The 11,929-nt window shown below is 27.8% G+C and overlaps 1 protein-coding gene across 1 annotated transcript in view; it reads right to left on the bottom strand.

The window, feature by feature from the left end:
• The window catches only part of LOC111628960 (GATA zinc finger domain-containing protein 14-like), a 48,972-nt gene that overhangs the window by 14,381 nt on the left and 22,662 nt on the right, over window positions 1-11,929 (bottom strand). The window contains exons 4-7 of the mRNA XM_023372820.1: window positions 11,109-11,169; window positions 10,122-10,641; window positions 4,827-4,891; window positions 2,251-2,402 (exon numbers count right to left, since the gene is read on the bottom strand). Of these exons, the coding sequence (XP_023228588.1) occupies window positions 2,251-2,402; window positions 4,827-4,891; window positions 10,122-10,641; window positions 11,109-11,169 (798 nt within the window). The remainder of the gene's footprint in view (window positions 1-2,250; window positions 2,403-4,826; window positions 4,892-10,121; window positions 10,642-11,108; window positions 11,170-11,929) is intronic.

Here is an 11,929-nt window from a genome sequence, read left to right as displayed (position 1 = left end):
GAAATGATACTAAAACTTAACTTACATAACATAATGTAACAATAACTTAAAAATAACTTAGAAAAGATTTTAAAAATTAGTGTTGTTTTATATATATATATTTTTTTTACATTTTTATTCACTGCTTTTTGCTTTCTTTCCTTCACTTCCACCAGCACTTTCACTGGATAGAGGTCACTTGGTAAAATATCTATCCAAAGAGGTTTGGCTTTGCCTACTTTTTAAAATGTTTCTAAAATGACTTAGGCAAATGTCATTACTCCGAGCAGCAATACAGCCAATTTGAACCTTTTCGGGGTGTTTCTTTTCAATAAAATCAGTCACTTTCTGATAATACCTCAAGATTTCCTTTATCGAGCGAGATCCTTCCACAACGAAGCAAACACACGGACTGAGACCAATGAACAGAAGTGAATAAAAAATGGCACTGTGAACTAATGTAACATCGTATGGTGAGTTTTTGTTCGTATCATGGAGCAAAAATATGTTCAAATTTCATGGCATATCCTGAAAATTTTGTATGCTGGGGTGTTCGTATCCTGAGGTACCACTGTATATATTATTTGTGTTCAATGTATTTTCTTAATTTTTTATGAAGTTCTCAAATTTTTATTTTTAAATTTACATATATATATATATATATATGTGTGTGTGTGTGTGTGATATTAAATTACTTTGGCCCACTGCTATTGTTAGAATTAGTAATGTGGCCCTACCCTTGTTTGGGAATTCCTGTATTAGAGTACTGTACAGCATGTAGATGCCTGTATACCTCCATGCCTGATTATATTGCTGCATATATCTAGGTAAGAAGTCCTACAAGGTACTAAATGCTCATTTAATTTAATTTGCACTGTTCTTCCACAAGAAATTGTCCCTTTGCTATGATATTGTAATCATTTATTACCATCATCATTAGTCTCATAACATCCATACAAATAAACTTTTGATTCAAACATTTTCTTCTTAGTGCAAAACTTTTTCTGTCAATGAGTATAGTACCTCTTGTAAAGAAGCATAAACATGCTTTTGGATTATTAGTCAAACAATATAGCCAAATTCTTATCAAGTTATAATATGGCTAATTAATTGTTAAGCAGTTAAACTGTCATTAGTTAATTTAACCATTAGTAATAAATAAATTTCATTTAGAATATTCAGGAAGAAAAGATTGGCTTACTATACAGATGCATTATCAGTTATGCAACCAGGATCTCTATCCAATCTTCACTTCCAGACCAATTAATTTAAAATATATAAACACATTCATAAAATGGTCCCCATTTTATCAATGTGTTTATATATTTTAAATTAATTGGTCTGTAGTGAAGTGGTCCCCACTACTGGGGACCACTTCACACCAGTGATAAAATTTAACGTAACATGGAGGCTTAACTGCCTATCTTATAATTCAAATAATTATAGGGAGTGCTGTCTGGCTACAGTTGTTGCTGTTGAAGAAAATTAACAGTTGTAATTTTGGGTTTATTTTAGTGATTTTTCTTTCTGAAACTTATGACTAATTCATTTCCTGAAAAAATAAAAACTTTCTCTTCAGTTTCTCAAGATTCATCTGCTAGAAACTTTTGGATTATTTATATTATGTGGAATACCATTTATTCCCTATAAAAATATTACAATTTTAAGTATCAGAAATAATATTTTAATCATTTATTGTTAAATAATAATAACAATATTTTGAGATATTTTTAAAACAACCATAAAATAGAGACATACACTTAAGTCTCTTTTTACAAACTGACACTTTGATCATTTATCAAGCAATGTCAATAAACTGAATTTGTTTGGATAAATAATCATAGAACATATTAAGTTTAGAATAATAAATAAACAATGAATATATACACTAAAAATATTTTATTCATTTGCAAAAATAAATTATACCAACAGTGTGAGTGTAATTTCTTCTATTGGGCAATAGTAAAAAATTATCATATTTTAAATCAAAAGGAGAAATTAACAAAATAATTTCAATTACTATTTAATAATAGCAGGTTGAAAATAATAAAATTTGGAAGTTTAAACTATAAAATAAACATTCATTTATCACATTTCTTACTTTATTAGAAAAATATAAACTTTTTTGTTTTAGTTTAACAACAAAATCATTTGATAACAAACTTTTATATACATTCAATTATAATTCTTTTTATTAGTTATTTATTATATTAAACTAGTTAATCAATAAAATAGTAATTTAAATTTAAAGTATTTAAAAGAAAATCTTACTTTTATATCAACAATTGATGAATTATGTGCTTCTAATTTATCAATTTCATTATTTTTTGCCTGGGAAAATAAAACTGACTTGCTATCATTACACAAATCATAATGTTTGCTTTCACTTAAATGATCATTGTTTGAGTATGAACTCCCTAGATCTGAAAATATAGTAATATTAAGAAATTTTTAAAAATTATATAGGATATATTTTAAAAAGTTATTCTTAACTTGTTTCATATTTATTATTTACTCTTAATGTATTCATTTAACTATTCAAATTATAATTCATCTTTAATTCATAAGTAAATTAGGTTTCAATATACAACCATTCTTCACTTAATGACCTACTTGTTCATAACCAGTTCTCTAGCACAGGGAATTCCCTTTTCATAGTCTTTGTCTAGATCCTGCAGTCAATTATTATTTACCACACAAAGCATTCACAATCTCCAAGACTATATATTTTGTTTATAAATTTGTACTTTATTGTGCATTCCATAGTAAAAGATGTCAGCAAAAAGAAAGGGCATGATTACCTGGAGAAAGCACAAAGAATCAAAGGAAGGGCAATACAATTAGAAGCATATCAGCACTTGGAAGAGGATGAAGAGGAAAGAAAGAAAGTATTAAAGAAGTTCACTGTAAAAAAGTTAGCTGATGTGTTCAAAATTGAATATTAGAAGTAGAGTATAAATCCAAAGGTAAAATGGTTTATGTAAGTGGAACGGCAAATGAATAAACTTTTATGATGCTGTTGTAAAATTTATGTAGAAAAAAGGAAACTTACAAAGCAGATCACACTAATGAAATTCTTCTCAAAAGCTACACCCCAGACCTTCCCCTAAAAGTATTTCCATTTCTTTGCAGTTATTTCCCTTATCCAGATCCTCTACAGCCCTTCATAACTTTGCTAACAACTCCAATGATGGCACCAATGACCTTGTTCCATTATCATCCTTTGAAGAATTCAATGACTAAAATATTAATCTGAATGACTTTTTCTTTTTAACACGAACTTAAATCATTTACATTTTTTCTAGATAAAGGACTAAATGAAACTCCAACTTGATAATTTTGTTTTAATTTATATCTCCTACATATTACAAAACAAAAATACAATCAGTAAAAATTATAAAAATAATGTGTACCAAAAAAAATTAAAGTTCATTCATTAAGACGACATTCAGATTAATATTTTAATAGTCAAATCCTTCAATGGATGCACAATAAAGTACATACTAATAAACAAAATATGTAGTCTTGCAGATTGTGAACAATTTCTGTAATGAATACTGACTGGCTACAGGAACAAGACAAAAGCTGGCTACACATGTACCAGTTATCTGATAGGTATCAATACATGTGTAACCAACTTAAGATTAAAGGGAGAGTGGTCACAAGTCCAAGCAGTCATTAAAGATATATCATAAAGTGAGGAGTGGTTGTACATGTGAAAAATTATGCCTTTTTTTGCATATATTTTACTTAAAAATGTCATCTAAGTCTAACTTGACACTTTTTTTTACACAGGAAATGTCTTCAACAACTGACCTCAAGAACTTACTTTATTTATCCCTTTCTGGTTTCAAAAAGACATGTAAAACTTTAATGTAATCTAACTGAATGTTTTTTAATGTACTTTAAACTGAATATTTTTATTGTACTCCATTTGAATATTTGAATTTTTATATATTGTTTTTATTGTACTTTTGCCTGTTTGTGTGTGATCATTATTGTTGTTTTTATTTTTGCTTTTATTTCAGGATTTATTTAGGATAAAGTTCTTTCTTGTTCATTAGGACATTAACTATAGCAACTATGATAAATAAATAATTGAAGTAAACATTTACACCAACTAAAATTTTCTATTTCAAGCATTTTATACAATTATGCAGCATAGCAATTTCTCATTTACTTAAATTTATTTTTAAATTATAGTAGATTCTAAACATTAATGGTTTCTGAAAATAAATAAATAAAAATTTTTAAACAAGCCATTATAAATTAAACTCAGATTTCCCATAGTTTTAGAATCATACACTGAGGTTCTATTCTAAGAAGTACTGCCTAAACTATATAATACAACATTGTGAGCAAAAAATAAATAATATAATAATATAAAATTTGTACAGTTGTAAAAACAAGGAATCATAAAGCATGGGTTTACTGTATTGTATTTTAAAGATAATTATTAAAAAATACACACTTAAAGACACTTTTAGTATAAGTTTTTTAAACTGTACATTTCTTTAAACATTTTTAATTGAATTTTTATAGTTAATTACAAACTCTTAAAAAAATGTAAGACAAAATTGAGGAGTTCTATGGAATAAGGTACTATACCTAAGTGCACTTAGATACTTTTTTCAGTTAAATGTTTTATTATGCACATCAAATAGGGTTTTATAGATATAGATATATTCCTCTTGCTATATGTACTTTACTCATACATATTTAACATTTAGACTGTTCACTTCATAAAAAACCTCATGGAAAAAGAAAAGTTTTTGAGAATTCTCAAAAACATCAAAATTTAACTTGAGTACCTTATTCCATAGAATTCCTGAATTATAATAACTTACTTTCTAAATTCTTTTTGCAGTTTTCTTTAGTTGTTTCACAGTTTGAAGAATTACTACACTTTTCACTGAAATAATAAATATTTAAATGAAATAGTTATTAAAAACATATGTACTGTATATAAGAATTGTATTACATTGGTTTAAAATAAAATTAATCGCATAATTTTATTAGCAATGGAAATCAGTCAGTTAAGAACTAATTAATTAGAATTTAAACAAATTTTGAAGCAATATGAGATATAAAATCAAAAACTATTAGGATCCAGAGTATCAATTTACTTTTGTCAGAATTCACTCTAAAATATTTTTTCAATATATAAATTAGCATTAATTTCTTCTTATTCAATGATTTTCAAATAAAGTAAAGAAAAATTAATAAAACAATAACTTAATTCAGTAAAATATTTTAATCAAATTGATGCTTTCAGTTATTTTTAATAGCAATGTTCAGATTACACAGCATTGCAGGAAAAAACACTGGATGAAAAAATACATAAGTGACGTTCAAATTTAAAATTATATAAAATCTATAGAAATGAAATTTTGCAAATTAAAAATGAAATTATTATTGTTAACTTATTGAAATAATGTTAAACTCTTGATATAAATTAATATTTATTGTGTGGTAATAAAAACTTTTAATGCAATAGATAAGATTTTGCAATATCTAGGAATGATTTATTTGCCTCTTTTTTTATGCATGTAAATTTTATGTACAATATTTTAACTTCTTCTGCCTATGATGGATTTATCAAATTGATGAATTGTATTTCAAGACTTTGTCCATATTACTGTCAGTTAAACTTCATTAAAATGACGTAGAGTCAGATTAAGGGATTTTTGGCTCAAAGTAATAAATCATTTAAATTGTGATATTGAGAATCTAGCAAACCAAGCCATTCAATTACTTACTAAAGAAAAGTGGAAAAATTAGATTCAGCATGTTACAACTATAGAAGAATTGTTTGAGAGTATCAACACAGCTCATGATATAACAACAGAAAAATTTAATAATTCATAACACACAGATTCTAGTGAAAAAGTTTTATGTAAAAGAAAAAAGCTAAATAATTCTCAAATATTTTTTTTGTTTTACTTCTTATTAAAGAAGTAAAAATGTTTATATTCAATAAAGTTTCTCAAGTTTCAATTTATTCACTTATGTTCAATATAATGTTTATATTCAATAAAAAATAACTTTATAATTTAAATAAATTAAAATTTATTTATTGCCTATGTTTCCAAAAAAACTATTTAGTTTTAGACACTTCAATATCAAAAGTTATCTTTTTAAATAGGTACTTATTTGTTTAATTTAAAAACAAAACAACTAAATAAGAGATTATCAAAAATGCAGCTAAAATAAAAGTAATTTTTTTTATTAAATAATTTTTTAATAATTAAAATACACGATAGTATTAAAATAGAAAATTATTTGAGAATTGAAGATGTAACATATACTGTATGTATATCTACAGTGTAGTGACATATCCATGTTACAATAGGAGAACCATAATATAAATAATGATATTATGAAGGCCACTCTGAAAGTTTCCCGATACAATGACCCTGTTTGTTGTTACTTTCTGTCTGTCCTTATATCTTCTCAAAGTATTCTCTCTGATGCTCAATGCACCATTGTATACAGGAGAACCAGCTCTGGAAGCACTGATACCAGTCTTCTTATGAGATATATACCAACGGGTCTCTGTACACAGCAACTGCCTCTTCCGGAATCCCAAAATGACATCTCTGGAAGATCTCATTGTCTTTGGGAAACAGAAAGAAGTCACATAGTGCTAAATCTGGACTATAATGTAGTTGGGTGACCAATTGCACTCCAGAGCCACTCAAGTAGGCCACCATTTTCATTGCTGTATGTGCTATTGTGCAGCAAAAGTCCACGAAGGCCTGTTTTAGGGTGCCATATGTGGATTTCTTGAAAAACTTGAGGAAGACAAATGGTGACATACTACTCAGCATTAACTGTCTTCTTATCCTCAAGGGCTATGATGGTAACTTGACCTTGTCTTCTGAAGAATGTCGCTACCATTTTCCGACTGACACTTCTTAGACATTTGACTCTGACAGGGGGTGCTTTGTTGGAGAAAACCCAAACCCAAGTCTTGCTTTTGGGGTCGTACTAGTAGATCCAGGTCTTGTCACCAGTGACAATGTCCCACACATTTTGAGCTTTCCTGCTGAAATTTTTCCAGCATATAGTGGACGCATTCCACATGAGTTTCTTTTTGCTATTCAATCAGAGAATGAGGTATCCATCAAGATATGATTTTCCTGACATTAAACTGATTGTGCAAGATATCATTCACTGCCACCAATCTAATAAATCTAATAACCAAAGTTGTGCTCGATATCCTTATGGGTTATACAGGGTCTTCTCTAAGAAGTTTCTTGACACAAGCCACATTTTCCATTCACTGCAGTTGCAGGTTGACTGCTTCTCTCTTCATCTTTAAGGCTGTTTTTCCATGTCTAAATTCTCCAAACCATCAAAATACATGCACTCTTGATGGACAAGAATCAGGAAATGTTGCTTGCACACAGTAGAGGCACTGAGACTCTGACAAACCAGGGGCCTTATTCTGGTCATCATCTCTCATAAGCCAGTCACTGATTGGCTAATCATTTGTTTATGTCTCAAGAGATCATCGCGTCTCTCCAAACACGATTCTGGACAACTTTTTCTCTCAAACATTCTCTCGTTTCTCAGAAACAAGCAAATAGTTGTCTTTCATCTTTTGCCTCAATTTTGTCATATCCAATATGGACGACTGGATGCTACTCACACTGTACAATCGTATTACAGAACGTTTTCTATCTTGAAAAAGAATATTTTGAGAGAGAAAATGCTTTCGATTTTTTCCAGCGCCTACTCAGAAAGGTCAATGATTCCTTTTTTTTTTTTTTTTTAATTATCCTACATCAATTATTGAACTATTGAATATGATGTTAATCTTACTTAGATAGTTAAGGAGAAATTAGATGGTAATATTTCAAAAAATATCTAAGTACACACACGCTTTTCTAACTTAGGTTATTAAAATTTTTATTTGTTAAGAGACAAATTGGCATTACAATCTGTAAAAATGTTATAAAACAAAAAACATAACTTTGTCAAAATTACATGCTTTATTTGAACACGTGCTTTCCTTGCCATGTAATCTATAAATATGTACTCTGAATTTTTGAAAATTTTACAATTTTATTGGTTAAAATTCTATATCATGTTGCACGTGCAGATAACCCAAATATGTATAATCAACCTAGTAGAATCATGATCTCATCAATGAAGACAAGATCGTTAAAAGTGACCAGAATCGCCACTGTCTCTGAGAGATGAATTTCGTCTCTCGTTTTGACGTCATTCATCTTTGAAAGAAGAGACGAGAGATAAGTGACCAGAATATGGCCCCAGATTTAGTCATAAAACATCATTGCTCAGAAATGCTCCCATGTCAACTCTATTTTCAACTTCAGATGTGGTGCCTTCAGGCACTTTCCACATGCAAGAAATTTCAAGCCACAGGTATATTGTTGAACTTGTGCTCAGAAAATGTTTAGCAGTAAAGCATCACAGACCTGTTTTTTCTTGCATTCAATGGTTTTTGTGTATCTGGAAACTTTCACAGTGGTCCTTATACAACTTTATACTTATCTACAACTTTTCATATCTATATGGACTAATTATTATCTCAAACATCAAGTGAATTCATAAATCTAAGAACTTGTAAAGTGGAAACTATCTGTAATGTGTTTTGTTGTTACAAGTATTTTAGCATTTTGCTTGAATTTAGACTGTCACAAAACATTTGATAATAAAGCTGTTAACAGTGTCACACATTAAATAGTGGATTTTTATTTTTTGCCAAATTTTCATTTCTTTTATTTGATACTTTATAACTTCATTAATCTTTAATCTATACCAGGTAAATGTCACTCAGTTACATTCATTTTTATAGTAAAATTACTTTTATTATATAAGTAATATTTTATTACTAGAGTAAATTCTAACTTATCCATTATGATTTCAACTAAAAATGGGCATATCTAAATACAAGAATTGCAACTATTTGATTCTAAAAAGTTCTCCTTGTTATCAAGAGCTGGTGTTAGTTATTTGAATACTAAAAGTTCTTAAATGTGATTCTTTTGAGTTTGCATGATAGTGAACAAGCTAATTTGAGTACAAAAGAATAATTGTCTTGCTTTGCTGTCAAAAATTCTCAATCTCACTATAGAGACCCAGTTATTTTGTGATGACTTCTTGAGGAATTTTAATACTCTAATTGTTAACTTCAATCTCTGTAAATATCAACAGTATTAATCAACTTGTTCTCAAATATTTGGTATTTGTTAGTTATTAACTACTCATAGTCTGTACAAAGCAAATTGGCAGCACTGTTTTCAATGAATTACATTTATCACCTGTTCTTGAGAATTCAATTCTTGGGAACTCAATCAAAACTTAAAGTCGTCAATTCTTAAAAGTATTTGATTCTACTCCTGGTTAATTCTAACAAGGATTAATATCAACAAAAATGTGTCCATATGAATACTCTTATAATGTGAATACATTTTGTCATGCTCTATGGTGACTATTATACTTGAAAATGATTTTACTTATTTGGCTAAAGTGGAATCTTAATATTGCACTTTATTTAGATTAAGTCAGATTCTTCATACCAAAAAGCTGTTTTGTTTTCAAGCTAGACAGGTTTCCAACTTATAGTGAAATTTAATATAGAAAATTGCCCCGTTCCAAAGTTTTTTCTGTTTAAGCAAGATTCCATCTTATTCGGGTTTATTATACTAAATAAATCATAACTGTAAAAAAAATCCATCTAATGAATTTCATTAAAATGAAAAGATTAGAGTAAATTTTGGGTTATCCTGAAAGACAACAGAGATGACTTTGGGGAACAGTATAGGCAGAATGCTTATAAATTAATAAGTTCAAAAGATGATCTCATAATACTTTAACAAATTTGATCAAATTAACATTAATATATAAAAAATATAAAGTATGCAATGGTAAATAAACAATCACATATTTTATATATTTGATAATCTTCTCTCATGTTTCTGTACAGTAGAAAAATATGTTTTCTACAAAACTTCAATTTAAGATAGTATTCTTTTTTTAATGTAAATTTTTAATGTAAGAATGTATTCTTACATTAAAAATTTCGTAAACAAAGCAATTTAATAGAATTTTCAAAGTATACTGAGAATAAAATTATATAATTAGTTAGTATATTATTATTATTTACTTACATATTTTCTTTTTCACAGAAAGAAAATTGTTGCATTTTGTTGTTATAATTAATAAATGGATTTTCAGACTGATTTTCCATTAAAATTATTTCAGGTGATGCTGCATTTTCATTGAATTTTAGTTTTTTTGCAGAAAGTCCTTCTTTGCTTTTATTATTATTATTTTCTAAATATACATTTCCTTCCATGGATTTAAAAGACTCTTCTGAACTAAGTACCCTTTTCCTTGGTATATCCATTTTTATTTTATTTACTACATTTTTTTCACTTTCTTGTATTTTAACTTTGTCCTTTATCTTTTCTATCCTTTGCACTTCAGTTTTTGAATCTGTAGATTGTACTGTTGATTGAGAGGTCATAAATGTAAAAGAACCTTCATTATTATCTGTTGATAATGTAGGGTAAGAATTGTCTGCAAGATTTGAATATGTTGGAGTTACTGTTTCATTTGAAGAATTCATATTTTCTGTGTGGCTAGGTACATTCTCAGCTTGGAATCCCTCTTGATTATCTTGCATTTCTGTAAAAATATTTAGTTATATTATATTATTTAAAGAAAAAACTTAAATAAAACTGTTGACAAATATTTACATTTATAAAATATATTAATTCGAATAATGAAAGAATATTTTTATTGTCTAATGACTTTTGAGATTAGACAGTAGAAGCCATGGAAAGTGCATCAGCTATAATACAAAAAGCATTCAACAGATGCACAAAGTAGCATAGTCAAGTTATGATCATAATTTGTAATAATAATAATAATAATAACAACATGTCATATTGTTAGGAAATTCTTGAATACAGACACACACACTGACACAGTTTTATTTAACTTTTGTTTTGTTTTGGTTACTATGCCTTGACTCTGGTCCGACATAGTACACAGCCACCGGTGTCAACCGAGTATAACCCACTAAACCCAACATATTAATAATCTTAATTACTATAATAATAAAAATCTAAATAGCTAAAGTAGCTAAATACCTTGAAGTGTTTGCAGTAATTGTATTCTCTGAGAACGTAATTGTTCTTCTTCGTGAAATAGCTGAAATTAAAAATGAGTGTTAATTAATTAAAAAAAACTATACAGTTTTTAATGTTTGGATTCATTCTTATAGGCCTTAATCAAAAGTAAGATAGAAATAAATATTAAATTGTCATAGAAATTATAAAAATTAAAACTTTAAATTCAGAAATTAATTTTTCTTATATAATACTTAACAATATAATATAATATAATAAACAGATGCAACTTGTAATTGCAAATATTGTTATCAATTGTCTAAAATTACAGAATCAACAAATCTCAAAAGATAAATTAAATAACTTTACAAAATTTCACCTTAGTATAATCAGAAATTTGCTTATGAATGTTATTAATAATTTAAATTTGTCATTAGGTTGCTAATGATAAGTTTAAATTTAGATCATTAATAACATTCAACTGACAAAATAGGTAATAACAATTATAAGCCAGTATATATCAATAGTATGACTATACTTCATACCAATCCACCACACAATCACAGCACAATAGCATTCCCACAGAAAAGGAACTTACAGACTACTTAGTCTGGTTTTTGGTCCAATCCAATAAAAAAACATCTTGACCTTAACCAGCAAAGTGTTAAGCACAAGTATCAACTGAATAGGAGACAGTTAATATACAATAATAATACAGTGAAACCTCAGTTAATAAACTCCTCTACTTAACAAACATGTGAACCATTCACAACCTGGCACACGTATTTGTAAAATCTAAGTGACTCGTACAACATGGAATTCATATAAAACAGAATAATTAA

Source organism: Centruroides sculpturatus, unplaced genomic scaffold (assembly GCF_000671375.1).
Source record: "Centruroides sculpturatus isolate CEXI.00-Female unplaced genomic scaffold, Cexi_2.0 scaffold556, whole genome shotgun sequence".
Classification (NCBI taxonomy): Eukaryota; Metazoa; Arthropoda; class Arachnida; order Scorpiones; family Buthidae; genus Centruroides; species Centruroides sculpturatus.
Note: the sequence above shows the minus strand (reverse complement) of the source record. Positions and strands in the feature narration are given on the sequence as shown.